General features: G+C 39.2%; 2 protein-coding genes across 2 annotated transcripts; one reads left to right on the top strand and one right to left on the bottom strand.

Moving 5' to 3' along the window:
- The first annotated feature begins 2 nt into the window (after window positions 1-2).
- swsap1 (SWIM-type zinc finger 7 associated protein 1) lies at window positions 3-2,471 on the top strand. Its single transcript, XM_084116298.1, has 2 exons — window positions 3-625; window positions 1,585-2,471. Exons 1-2 carry the CDS (start codon window positions 365-367, stop codon window positions 2,140-2,142), a joined length of 819 nt encoding a protein of 272 aa, XP_083972424.1. The 5' UTR covers window positions 3-364; the 3' UTR covers window positions 2,143-2,471.
- Window positions 2,472-4,783: 2,312 nt separating this feature from the next.
- On the bottom strand, window positions 4,784-13,124 carry epor (erythropoietin receptor). Its single transcript, XM_084116287.1, has 8 exons — window positions 12,885-13,124; window positions 12,010-12,136; window positions 11,621-11,790; window positions 11,026-11,177; window positions 10,767-10,923; window positions 7,980-8,067; window positions 7,515-7,602; window positions 4,784-5,981 (listed from the first exon to the last, which is right to left on the bottom strand). The coding sequence occupies exons 1-8, from the start codon at window positions 12,973-12,975 to the stop codon at window positions 5,280-5,282; spliced, it is 1,575 nt and encodes a 524-aa protein (XP_083972413.1). The 5' UTR covers window positions 12,976-13,124; the 3' UTR covers window positions 4,784-5,279.
- Between the last annotated feature and the right edge of the window lie 832 nt (window positions 13,125-13,956).

The raw sequence follows: 13,956 nt of genomic DNA, 5'->3' as shown, positions 1-13,956 counted from the left end.
TAAAGGAAGTGGATTTTTTTGGCATTTTATTTTATTCCTTTTTTTATTTTAGTTAGTTTTTTTTTATTAGATTAATATTTTTGTAGATGAGTCATGCGTGTTATTTACGATAAAATATATATTTTTCGAAATTAAGGCAAAGATAATTTAATTTGTATTTGATTCGCCACATTGGTTTTGACCAATCAACCGTGAGCTCTCTTTTATGACAGCCAATCAGATGCGTTGTTCCAACAGAAGGCAGTGGAACGTCAAATTCGCGGGAGAAGATGATGCGTGTTATCTTCACGTTGTCGCGGTAGAATGTAGATAAGTCACATTCAAATGAATAACTGGTAATAGCAACTGTTTTACGCAAATTGTGATGGCTGATATTTTGGGAGTCGTTTTCAGACGGTTTGCACCAGGATCTGGAACGAGTGATTTGGTCTTTCCCTCTCGTGTAGAAGGCAACACGTTAGTGCTCGGGGACGTAAACATCAGGAGATCTGTGTTATTTCTTTCCGCCGTGACAGCTGCCACAGATCTGGGGCTCAAAGTGCTGTTTTTCACACAGACCCCTTTTCAGTCTTTACCGGTTTCTCTCAGGGCTTCAGTACCTGGACTAAAACTAGAGAGTCTGAAGGTAATAATAATGGTTTGTTTGAAGAGAGACAAGATAATTAATAATAATAATAAAACACATGTAATGCAAGATCATTCAGTCAGTCATGCGAATTATCGACATGATCAATAGTTTGCTGAAAAACCTGTTGCACACAATATGCCTTCTGTCACGTGATAGTTTATACATTATATTAAGTAAAATACTTGTAAAAACGCCCCCTCTTCATGCCGTAAATGATACACGTCTTTTTGCAGTGAAAATAAAGTAAACGCTTTATAAAGTTAGTAAACAAACTTGGCTTGATAACGCTAGACCAGAAAGTTTGAAATAGTTTTAAGTTTTAGTTGAGCAATTTTAAAAGATAGAATGTTCGATAGACAGAAAGATTTTTAAAGACAAATCATGTTAAAATGAATCAGATATGATCCATTAGACTTTTGAGGAATGTTTATTTTATTGTTTTAAAACTACTGAGCTTTGATCACAAAACTAAGCATTTAAATATCATCTTACTAAGACATATTATTGGCAGATCACAACTGATATTTATATGCATTTTATGTTAGTAGTCTAAATACTGATTCAATGATTTACATGACAAACTATCAGAATATCATCTTACTTTTTAACCATATAAATATCAGCATCTGCACTAAATTGCATATTTTTGCTCAATTTGGGCCTCTGAATAAAGTTAAGGTGCTTTTTCCACCTCGAGTCGAGCTCCATATTCTCACCACATCAAACCATATGACGTTTACATCTATTCATTTAGCAGACGCTTTTATGCAAAGCAACTTACAACAAGCGATTCATTATAAAGAGGCAATAAACACGAGAAGTGCAGGAAATGCAAAGTTTCAGACATTGTTTAGATTAAAGAAAAGTGAAAGCATAGGGGAAGACATGCACCATAAAAGCCTTATGCATGCCAAACATGCCAAATATAATATGTTTTCATGCATCTTCACTTCCAGAACGTGAAGTTTGTGTATGTGAAGACTTTGGAGGAGCTGGTTGAGGATGTGGCGTCTCTTCACGAGCTGGCGTCCGATGCCGCGTCTCCTCCCTCCCTGATCATCGTGGACGGTCTGGAGAGGTATTTGCAAGGGCCGCTGCAGGACGACCCGGGCCCTGTGGCTCACGTGGCGGCCCTCCTGCACGACACCGCTGCTTTTCTCACACAGATCCAGCAGAACAGAGCAGACGGCCAGGGCCTGTGCAGGGTCATGCTCTCCTTTCAGAGTGAATGTGAAGGCGGTCGGGACAGTGAAGTCCCTGATCTTCTCCTCTCTGTGCTGGACCGTTACCTGCAGGTGAGGTGCACCTTTGAGGAAATAGCGGGGCAGAATGAGTGGCAGGTGTATCTGTCAGACACGTGTCCTTCGTCGGCCCATCAGGGACAGCAGTGGCACATAGGGCTGCAGGCAGGAGGGGTTCTGGAGTTTCGTCCAGTCATCGGTGAGGAACAGCAGATTCTGGACCAGCGGGACAAAAGCAAACAGGGACATGAGAGCTGTGAAGACAGCAAATAAATGTTCATATTACAATATAACCAATTTTTATTTCTCAGTTCGACGAGCTATGCTTGATTTATAGGAATGTTAGTGTTTACTTGTAAAGTTGACAAAGTAACATAAACTTTGGCTAAATACAGATATTTTGTATGTCCGCCAACTATACTTGCAGAATTTATAAAGTATTGACAATGTAGAAACTACATTTAAATGTGTAAAGTTTTCTAAAGTATGAAACAAAATGTCAGCATTATTTGTTGTATGCCAACTGTACGTTTTTTATTTTATTTGCAGACTGTTATTTGTTTACTTTTGATTACATTATATTTAATAAAAACTACTGCATTAACTTGCATTACAGTTTCTTGAAGAAATTAGGGCCAACAATTAAATAGTTAAAATAAAAATAATTGACTCACCCCCGTTACAAACCTTTCTTTCTTCTGTTGAACATAAAAGAAAATAATTTGAGAATTTATCAGTGTTATCAACGTCTCAGTAGTATTTTTCTCCATACAATGGTGTGGTCACCAAAATGGTTTGGTGACCAACATTCTTCAAAATATCTTATGTGTTACACATATTTAATACATTTTTGGGTGAACTATCCCTTTAAATGCATAAATGCATTCATTTAGATCGAGAACAGAAAATAAATAACAAGTGTGTAGATGAGAAGTCTTTGCTGAAATGGAAGAGATCCCGTCGGTTTAAGCAATAAATAACATTCCTTCTCATTCTTGAAAAAATAGGAGCTTTATTGCTGATAGAAAAAGTGAAAGACAAATAGTTATTTAGAAAGTGATTACTAGGCTTTCAATCTTATTGCCAATGCTATAATGTATTAAAACAACACTCAGTGGTCGTAACATTGTATAGACAGGACTACATGTGAAAATAATGTGTCAGAAATAACTTTTTTATGCTTTTTATCTACACTCTTAAAAAATAAAGGTTCTTCAGTGGCTTCGAGCCATTTTAACATAAATGTAATTTTTCAACTGAACAAAAGGTTCCTTATAGTGGAAAAAGGTTCTTTAGATTATTAAAATGTTCTTTAAAAACTGTTTAATGAAAGGTTCTTTGGGGAATTAAAAACGGTTCTTCAATTGCATCACAGCGAGAAACCCACTTTTAGGACCCTTATTTTTAAAAGTGTAGTTTTCATACTACATATTAACAATTCATCTTGGTTAACTCATCGTTGTTTTACAAATTCAACATATTTGGTTTAACATTACAGAATATAGAACACAAAAAGAGTTGCAGACAAACTAAACTGCTATTATAAAATAAAAGGTTTCTGTACAGTAATTTGACCGTACTGCATATTACAAACCTTAAAGGGTGGTTAATTATGATTTCACTTTTCTTACTTTAGTTAGTGTGTAATGTTGCTGTTTGAGTATAAACAACATCTGCAAAGTTACGACGCTCAAAGTTCAAAGCAAAGGGAGATATTTGCTTTTAAAGAAATTGCTTTTTAAGGACTACAACAAACGGCTGGTGGAGACTACACGACATTCCTCCCAGGTTAGTGACATCACAAACCCTAAAATTTACATAAACCCCGCCCCCGGGGACACAATTTATAGATTATCAAGACAGAATATGCTAATCAATGACAAGAAGATAACTACACATAAATTCATCAACCATTCAGAAATGTCCTGTTGCTTTCTACATGTTGTCACTTCTTCTTGAGTCTCTCCATCTTTGTCTGAATCCGGTTTGAAAATAAAAGGCTAAAGTTTTTGACATTTTCAGTGCATGTCTGTGTGAGGTAATCGAAGCTTTCTTAATACACATTCCTGGTTTTGTTGTGAATGAGTCGTCAGTGCACATTATTCAACAGAACTGAAAAGTGTCTGTAATATTTTATCTTGAGTACAAAGTGCTTTCTTTTTTCAGTTAATGTCACCAAAGCTGGTTGTGTGCTAGTGGTGCTTCAGGAAGGGTGTAGTCCTCCATAATCAACTGCAAACTCTCGTATGGAACGCCCACTGTTCACGATCTAATCAAGTCTGTCTGCTACAGTTACGTTACACTGTTCCACTCAGAAATGCCACAATAGGAAAGTAAAATGGGTTGCAAATGTCAACAATGAGAAATGGTCAACCATACAAGCATTCCCAGAATACACCAGAAGAACTATCAAAATGCAAACACAGCATCTAAGGACATTAAGCATGATGGATGGATGGATGGATGGACAGATGGATGAATTATCCTTCAAATAACTCAACATCCTCCTATAGGTTTAATGTTTTACAGATCTGAAATAAACATATTACTGTAACATACTGTAATTGCTGTAACATAAACAAATTATTCGAACCCTAACCACAAAAACAGAGTAAAAAAGTGTTATTTACATTCAAATATATATATATAATACATGTAAAATTTACAAGACGTATTTAGACTTGGAAAACCCAAAACAGAATGACATGTGAGCTGCAAATCAGGCACTTTCCACAAAGAGGGTAAAAATAGGTTTATATATATATATATATATATATATATATATATATATATATATATATATATCATTGTTTCAAATGTGATGCTTAATTGGATCAATTATGATAATCAAGCTCAGGTAAAATATATCGTTTGTTTTACATTTATTTTATGTAGCCTAAAGTTTGTAATTTTTGCAGTTCTGTTACAAAGATTTGGTGAAGTCTGAATACAGTCTGAATATACAAAAAAAGGTCATCATTTGACCAATATAACCTATATATAAAATGTGTATGATTTAATAATTCATAGTACAGATTTTGAAGCTCTGAAAATGTCCTATTTTTCATGATATATTTAATTAGTATGAAACATATTTAATATTTCTCCCTTACAAAATTGCTTAAATTTAGCCTATCATTTTTGTTTTAAGGAACATCTAAGTGAAGCCTATTTGTGGAAAGTGCCACAAATTAATGTATTCAAAAAATGATGTGTTAAAAATGGAAACTATCCACTGGTATTTTAGTGGCACGTGATACACTGTACTAAAATATTTAATTAACAGCTGCCATAGTAATGCTATAATATTAGCTTATTTCTGATGGAATATGATCTTTTCTCCTAGTGTTTTCAAATGTCCTTCAGCAAAATGCATCAACCAGAAATCAGTAAGATCCTGAGGTAAGGTTTCAGTATCCAGATTCGACATGTTGACTGGAGAATGGCCACTTGCCAAAAATCTCGTTTTTGTATTCATTGGTGTAGATCCCATGTTTCCCGAGCTCCGCGTTCCTGCTGGAGCTCATCGGGCTGTAGTCCATGGAAACCCCCGAGTCTGCGACCGCCATGTAGGTGTATCCACACCCTTTGGGGGGCCACGTGTGGTTGGGATACTCGAAGCTGGATTGCGAGGACAGTCTTCCAGAACCCGAGCTCTGCGGGAGCGAGCCGAAGTCGGAGTGTGAGGCGCTCAAAGACGACGTTCCCTCAGTGGTAAAGAGCGTCTGAAGCGGTAACGTCTCCTCGAAGACATCGTCCACCTGCCGCTCAGCAACTTCTTCCACATGCTGTGAGTTCTGATTGAGAGCCACGTAGGTGTCATGTGACTGCAGTAACGTAGACTGGGAGAGAGATTCTGGGTTTTCTTGAAGCGCCCTCAGTTGCTCCATGAGCCACTGAGCGTGAGGAGGTTCTCGCCACCCTCCCATTAATCCCAAATCCGTACGCTCGCTCTCCTCTACCTCGACCGCAGGTTTCCTCTCCTCTCTCGGGGACGTGCCATAGCTGGTCAGAGAGACCTCGGATAAAACCTCCACAGGTGAGGGAAGCTCCTCCGTGAACACATGGACTGATCTTCCCCACATGCTCCCATTATTTTGGCTCATCCACTCCTGAGGGCCGAGAAAACACAGAATAGTTAGTTACTAAAATGACTACTACTAGTAATGATCTCTTTTTTTCAGTGATTTTGCAGTTCCAATCAGCTTTTTTCCTACCCATATACAGCTTTTGAAACGAGGTCAAATGCTAACATTCGGCAAATTTCAATCGGAAGTGATGCCCTTTGGAGCCCTACTCGCTTCGAAGAGCCTTTGGAGGGAACAGGGAACTTGGCAAAGGGGAAAATGAAAGACAGCGTAATTTCTTAATTATCTTCACCTGGAATATTAACGTGACAATTCAGCGCGGCATCCATTAGCTGTTCATACAACAGGAAATTCTAATTATTGCTGTTAATATAATTGTTGCGAATAAATACACATTTTTATGTTTTTAAATTAAGTAAGGGATGATGTACATCTAGCCTGACATTTAAGAGATACGGTATACAGTCATACCATTTATTACACAGCATTTCACCACATAAATAATTATGGGGATAAGACATATTGATTTCAGATTAAACGGTTTTAAAATCGGACCTGTTTGTATCTCATAATCAAAGAGTGTACAAAACAATAGTCACAAAATGGCAGCAGCTGCGTTTGTATAAAACACGAGAGAGAGCGAGTCCACGATACTGGATGGCATTATTAAATAACTGTACAAAAAATATTGATTCGAGTTTTAATATTTTAGGTAACCAAAAGCATAATTTCCATGAAGAAAAAACATTCCTAGCAAGCGTTTAGCACTACTGACTTCAGTGACCCGGATGAGCCTGTTTTATCTGTTTTCAGATAATGGCACAATTGACCAATCAGAATCAAATATTCCACAGAGCCGTGTTATAACTTAAATTAACAACTCAACACTACCTAACATAACTAATTTCTTACTTATGAAGCCGATTTAAAGTTAATATGAAATGCATGACATAAATGTGTGTAAAACATCACAAACAAAATCTTTTTGTTAAACTGAACTCTCTATAGATTTAAACTGAATCGCGAGGACTCGCCTCCCTGGGTCATATGACCATGACAGATAAAACTGCTACTTAAAGTGACCGTCGTGTGTACCCTTTACTAACGGACTTGTGGAAGTGCGCTTTGTGAAGGGATTCAAGTGTTTACTTTCGTTTGGAACATCCCTACAAATGGCGTCCCCTTCCTGAAGTGCCCTTCAATGGCCCAAAAACGCCCATTGTCCTTCACTGACTTGACTAAAGATTTATACTAAACATTAATTTGTTGTATCGGTTAAACTTTTGATAAATTTAAGGCATCCTTGCTGAATAAAGTATCAATTTCTTTCAAAGCAAAGGGTGAATTCAGGTTGATTGGGACACTTTTTGCCATTGAGATGACAGGGAAAAAGTGTCCCGATCAACCTGAACCAAACCCTATATAACTTTTCATTTACTCCTCTACCAATCACAGTTAAGAAACCATTCATTTTCAATTTTGTTACAACATGTTAAATTATACATGGTACTGTGTAAGTGGTGCAGTGACAATCAATTGAAAACATGCATGAATTACCTTGAAATCCCCTTTGTAGACTGTGAAGAGTCCTGGAAACTTGTGCTCTGGCGTGGGGATGTCAGGCCACAGTTTCTTCAGAAGAAACCTGTAATGTATACAGAATCAATTCATGATTCACTTGTTCATAGTAGAAAGTGGTGTTTGCTTACAGTATACTGATCATTACAATATCTATTACCTACACAGCCTTTCCTACACAAGCAACCATACTTGATATGTACCATTACCATTTACTGTACTTCACTATACTGGGTAGAAAAATGTCCCCAGATGCTAATGTGAAATAACCGATTGTCGGTTACCGACAGAAGGTTATTCTGAAAAAAAGTTAAATGTTTTCTTCGAGAATGGGTTATGGTTAGTCTGAAGTGATTATTTTATACATTATATAAAACATTAGCATGATACAAAAACAATATGGTATTGTATGTTCTCATTAAGCGTGTATTTGTGAGAACTGACTTGTGGTGGGACAGAATCACAGTCAGAGACAGCAGGCAGAGGATCAGTCCGATGACAAGCACCAGTAACACGATCAGCGGATCCATGTCTGTTACAAAAAGAGAAACAAAAACTTATTCCTTATTCCTAAATGACAGCATGATTCGCCTGTGTCTATTAAAGCCGGACCGGCACATGTTCTGAGCCAGAGAGAGCAGTGGTCAGGTGTAGATATGAAACATTATCATTATTTCTGTTACAAATATTAAAATGATCACAGAAGTACTGGGATAAAAGTTTATAGTTCGGATATAAACACTGATGTCTATGGTATGGCGATACTGTCACAGTGTCTGGTTGTGTTTCCCTGGGTAACCACTAGAGGTCCTTGTCCCCCACGGTGTCATTCTCTCATGCACTACATTTCCCTCATCCTGTTCTGTCTAATCATTGATCATTGCACACAGCTGTTTCCCGTCACCTTGTTTGTATCTGTGTGTATATATACCCTGTTTGTTTCAGTGTTTGTCACAGAGTCCTTGTTGAATGTCATATCACTTCTGTAGTTCTGGTCTGTTGGTTTTCTTGTTTTATTCTTGTCTTTCGGATTGCTTGTTTGGTTTTGACCCTTGCCTGGACTGGTTTACGATTTCGGATTACCCAATAAATACTGCACTTGGATCTACCTTGTTTCATCTGTGTGAGGATCGTGACAGAAGGACTCTTGTCATGCATAGATCCAGCGGTATGGGTTTTCGTGTCTCTTCCCCAGCCACCGAGAGGAAGAAGAGGCAGCAGAGGGGGAATTCTCCATCAGGAGAGGTTCCACCTCGTATGAACATTTTCCAGTGTTTTGCCTTATGGGCTCGAATAACTGAGGAGAACATGGCGGCCAACTCCCCTGCACCCCTTTCTGTCAACACAGCTGATGATTGGTCTAATGACACCCCTGTCTGTAGACAATTGTTTGAGGGAACCCGTCTGGCCAAATTTTCTGGGACCCGTGGAGGTAGCAGGGGAGAAGGTGGTAGAGGTGAACCCCAACACCACTCTTCCCATCATCCTCTCTTCAGCCCCGAACCAGAGCTGTCCAGCCCAGAGCCTGCACCTCCTCATCATAAACGGAGGAGGAGGAGGAAGCAGGCGTCCACAGTCCCCGAGCAGTCCGCTGTCATCCCGGAGACGGATGTCGATGACGTAGCATCCTCGAAATTCTGGCTTCCGAGGATCCTTCCTTGACATTGAGAAACGGCTAGTGTCTCCGGACAAGATGGCCGCCGAGCCTGTGTCTATTCCAGTGCCCGTGCCTGTTCCTGTGCCTGAGCTGGTGTCTGTTCCTGTTCCTGAGCCGGTGTCTGTACCTGAGCCGGTGTCTATACCTGAGCTGGTGTCTATTTCTGAGCCGGTGTCTGTTCCTGAGCCGGTGTCTGTTCCGGTGCCTGTTCCTGTTCCTGAGCCGGGGTCTGGTCCGGTGCCTGAGCCGGTGTCTGTTCCTGTTCCTGAGCCGGGGTCTGATCCGGTGCCTGAGCCGGTGTCTGTTCCTGTTCCTGAGCCGGGGTCTGATCCGGTGCCTGAGCCGGTGTCGATTCCTGTGCCTGGACCGGTGTCTGTTTCTCCACCGTGGCCGCCCGAGGGGTCGTCTCCACCCTGGCCGATGGACTGTCTGCTCCGCCCTGGCCACCTGAGGGGAAGTCTCCGCCCTGGCCGCCAAATGGACTATCTGCTCCCCCCCTGGCCGCCCAATGGACTGTCTGCTTCCCCCTGGCCGCCCGATGGGTCGTCTACTTCGTCCTGGCCGCCCGATGGACTGTCTGTTTCGCCCTGGCCGCCAGCTAAGCCGTCACTCACAGTTCCTGTTCCCCTTCATGGACCTGGCCCCCCATCCCTCCCCCTGATCCTCCACCATTCCACCTCCCTCCTGGACTCTTGTGTTGGTTTTGTAGTGGTGTCTTGGAGCGTCTGGTAGCCGCTCCGTAGAGGGGGGGTTATGTCACAGTGTCTGGTTGTGTTTCCCTGGGTAACCACTAGAGGTCCTTGTCCCTCACGGTGTCATTCTCTCATGCACTACGTTTCCCATCATCCTGTTCTGTCTAATCATTGATCATTGCACACAGCTGTTTCCCGTCACCTTGTTAGTATCTGTGTGTATATATACCATGTTTGTTTCAGTGTTTGTCACAGAGTCCTTGTTGAATGTCATATCACTTCTGTAGTTCTGGTCTGTTGGTTTTCTTGTTTTATTCTTGTCTTTTGGATTGCTTGTTTGGTTTTGACCCTTGCCTGGACTGGTTTACAATTTCGGATTACCCAATAAATACTGCACTTGGATCTACCTTGTTTCATCTGTGTGAGGATCGTGACATACTGTTTATACTATATAGCAAATCTCAAGGGATTGACTGCTTGTATTGTCTCAAAATGTCAACTATATTATTACCCAGTTCTAAACTGCTAAATGTGACTATAAGGCATGAAGATTATAAACATTAACATCATGAATTTCTGTAAAGCCGCTTTGAAACAATGTATACTGTGAAAAAAGCTATAAAAACAAATTTAAATTGGATTAAAATGTTTTTATGGAAGCCCGCGTAGAAGAAATATCATGCTTTTGTAAATCTTAACTATAAAAAATAAAATAAAAGTTATAATTATGACATAAAATGGAATATAAAATGGAAACTTTTTATGTCATAATTATGACAAAATATATTATGACAGTAATGTGTCACAATTTTAAATCGGAAATGGGCTTTCATATGTTTTACTTGTTGATTGTACTTTCAAAAAGCATTCAGATCCACATACCGCTTGGCAGCGTGTCTGCAAACACAGGATCGGTCCAAGAACTCCAGTAGCTCTTGTAGGAGACGCCGTCGAGTTTGACACGGACCCACACCTTGTATCTGGTGCTGGACTGCAAGTCACGCAAAACCAGCATGGTGCTGGCCGTCATCTCCTCCACCTTCAAAAGACAACTCACTGCTGAGTTTGACCAAGATACACACTGCTTCGGCTTATCCAAACTACACTAATGGCCTCATGAAAAACAATAAAGAACACACACCTTGCCCATGTGACTTCCCTCCACTGCGTATCTGACCTCGTATATCACACTGTCATCCATGTATTTGAGCGGAGGAGGCAGCCAGCTCACGTTCAACTGCCCTTCCTTTCCTGAGCTCATGACCGTCAGGTTTCTGGGAGGATCTACAAATACTGTGAAAGGAAAGGCATTGGAAAATATCTTCAAGTCAGCATGAAATCAAATGACTTGAATTTATTCATCATTAATTATTTATCTGTGCGTATTATTATTATTATTTTTTTAATTCATGTGCCCTTGTGATCTTAATCAAAGTAACTTCCCCTTCCTCTAACATCTGTTTTCTTCTCTGATCATGCGTGTGAGGGCGGGGCAACCTGTCACTCACATGAGATCAACCAATAGCAAACCACAACCATTCAATCAATTCCACATAAACAAAATCAAGTCCCGCCCTCAATTTTCCTGTTCGAGAAGCAGTTTCACTCGAATATACATCACAATAGCAAAGAAAAGCCTATCGCATCTTCTGTTTCATGTTGACTTTAAACGTGTATAGGGCTATACCTGCATTCTGCTTAGTATTTTCTTCAAGTGTTACTTTTAATAGACTTACTGATGTTCTCAGCTCTGAGGCTGCGATTATAAAGAGTCCGGCCATTACGGAAAACCTGCACGTCAAGAGCCGCGAAGAACAGGGCTTTGGGCAGTTTGCAGAAGAAGACGGTTTTGTTACTGGCCAGTAAAAGACGAGAGGAAACCACACAAGGCGTCTTCTTCTCATTCCTGAAGACATATAAAAAGAAGAAATGACGTTGATTGAGGTTTTAATGGCACCATTTAACTGAACTGGCATAATTAATAATATTATACACTGTCTTTCAAGACCAATATTTTAAAATGGGACCAGTGTATATCACTTTCTAAGGAAAAATTAAAATGCAAAATTAAAAAAAGAAAGAAAAACAGATTGATTATAGCTTTGGTCCTTAAACAGTCACTTACTCATATGAATACATGAAGGTATATTGATCATTCCTCGCTTCCTCCACTTCCCAAAAGCAAGTGAGATCCTTTTTTCCCTCCACAAAACATTTAATATCCTCTGTTTCGTCTCGGAGTAACTGGGACACTGAACAATCATATAAAGTTGAAAGCACTGTCAGCATTATTCAAAGACAATTGTAAATTGTAAGTTCATTTTGTAATAAGCACAAGTACAAGAAGCACAGGCGGAAACATTTCTTTTTCTTTTTTGGACTAAGCATTTTTTCAATTTAAGTTCAATATATAAATCTATATATAATATAAGATGATTTTAGATTGTATAAAATTAATGCATATTTCAAAGCTTTCTAAATTAAAAATAGAAAATGTATTTGTTGGTGGTCAATTATTAATAATAGTTCTTATTATCATGTTGAATTTTTGCAGCTTAATCTTCATTTAAATTTTTTGTGGATCTTTGATGAATATAAAATTCAAAAGAACAGCATTTAAAAAAATAGAAATATTTTGTAACATTATAAATGCCTTTACTGTAACTTTTGATCAATTTAATGGGTCATTTATGAATTAAAGTTTTAATTTGTTTTGTTTTTCCTGATATTTGTAATCTTTTGAATGGTAGCGTATCACGGTTTCCACAAAAATATTAAGCAGCACAACTGTTTTCAACATTTGATGATAATAATAATAATAATAAATGTTTATTGATCATCAAATCATCATATTAGAATGATTTCTGAAGGATCATGTGACACTGAAGACTGGAGTGATGATGCTGAAAATGCAGCTTTATCATCACAGGAATAAATAAAAAGTCATGAAATGCATATAACCGTACACTGAAGAACATTAGTCAAACAATTATTTCTTACCTTTACTTTCAAAACTTTTTCCTCCTGTAGTGACGAAAGCAAGACAAAGCATGAAAACAACTTTCAGTCCGTCGCTCCTCATTTTTCTCATCCATTTACATTACAAACGCATCACTGCTCTGTGTAAAGGTGTATCCTCCTTTCCAGGTGGCTTTTCGACCGAATTGTTCTGTGGACACCATGGACGGTTACATGCATCTCATCTGATAAGCTGATACAGTGTGTTCACAGAGTGTTTACGCTTTTACTATTTGTAGGCGGAGCATCAAAAAGTGTGTTGTTTACTGGGCGGAGCTTGAGTGATGACATGCCTGTTTGAAGTGCTCTCAAGAGACATTATTACATGCTCAACCTTTCAACATGCTCAAAAAGGATTGAGTAGCAAACAATATGACCTTTTTTACTCAAGGGTTCAACAACTCTTGTAGCATTAACGCATCAACGATCAACATGTGCTCAGTCGCACATGTTTTTAAGAGTGCAAACTGCACTGGTGTTGTTCTGTAGCAAGTAACCGGTTCTTTTTATCACAGCCTGACACTCATGTTTTTTTAAGCTCAACCTGCGTTATCAGCACAGCGCTGAGCTTCTCTTACGCACCGATAAGCGCAAGTATTGCGAGTCGATCCAGTCTGCCTGCAGCTCACTGTCCATTATCACTATGACAGGACTGTACCGTTATTTCAACCCAGGACACATTGTTGAGATGGGAAATGTGACACGCGATTAGACCCACAGGTGGTTTTAATCAAGCCAAGGCTTTGTCTGTTTAATAAAGAATGAATTTTATGCGCATTAAACAGATGTTGGTCCTCTAATGCATGCAAAATCAATTGTAAAAGGCATAAATGGTCTTCAAAAATAATATGAGATTGTTTCATTGTCTTATTAAATATTTTTTTTAGATACTGTAGACAAAAACAGGTGACACTCAGATCAACGGTGCATGTATTTCCCTTGTTTCCTCTGGCTCTGGAGGTGGTGGGTTAGTGGTGTGTGACAGGAAAATGACTGTTCAGGAAGCCTCTTTGTGGTTATTTTCTGGGTACGTAGATAAAAGCAGAGGGCTTGG

This window comes from Abramis brama, assembly GCF_963993115.1.
Source record: "Abramis brama genome assembly, chromosome: 1".
NCBI classification, from domain to species: domain Eukaryota; kingdom Metazoa; phylum Chordata; class Actinopteri; order Cypriniformes; family Leuciscidae; genus Abramis; species Abramis brama.
Note: the sequence above shows the minus strand (reverse complement) of the source record. Positions and strands in the feature narration are given on the sequence as shown.

Excerpts from the sequence above, each read along its gene's own strand:
- epor (XM_084116287.1), bottom strand. The coding sequence starts at position 12,975 with ATGAGAAAAATGAGGAGCGACGGACTGAAAGTTGTTTTCATGCTTTGT. Across the intron at positions 11,178-11,620 it reads CCTCAGAGCTGAGAACATCA|TATTTGTAGATCCTCCCAGA; the intron begins GTAAGTCTATTA and ends TTCCTTTCACAG. Across the intron at positions 8,068-10,766 it reads TGCAGACACGCTGCCAAGCG|ACATGGATCCGCTGATCGTG; the intron begins GTATGTGGATCT and ends TTTTTGTAACAG.
- swsap1 (XM_084116298.1), top strand. The coding sequence starts at position 365 with ATGGCTGATATTTTGGGAGTCGTTTTCAGACGGTTTGCACCAGGATCT. Across the intron at positions 626-1,584 it reads TAAAACTAGAGAGTCTGAAG|AACGTGAAGTTTGTGTATGT; the intron begins GTAATAATAATG and ends CTTCACTTCCAG.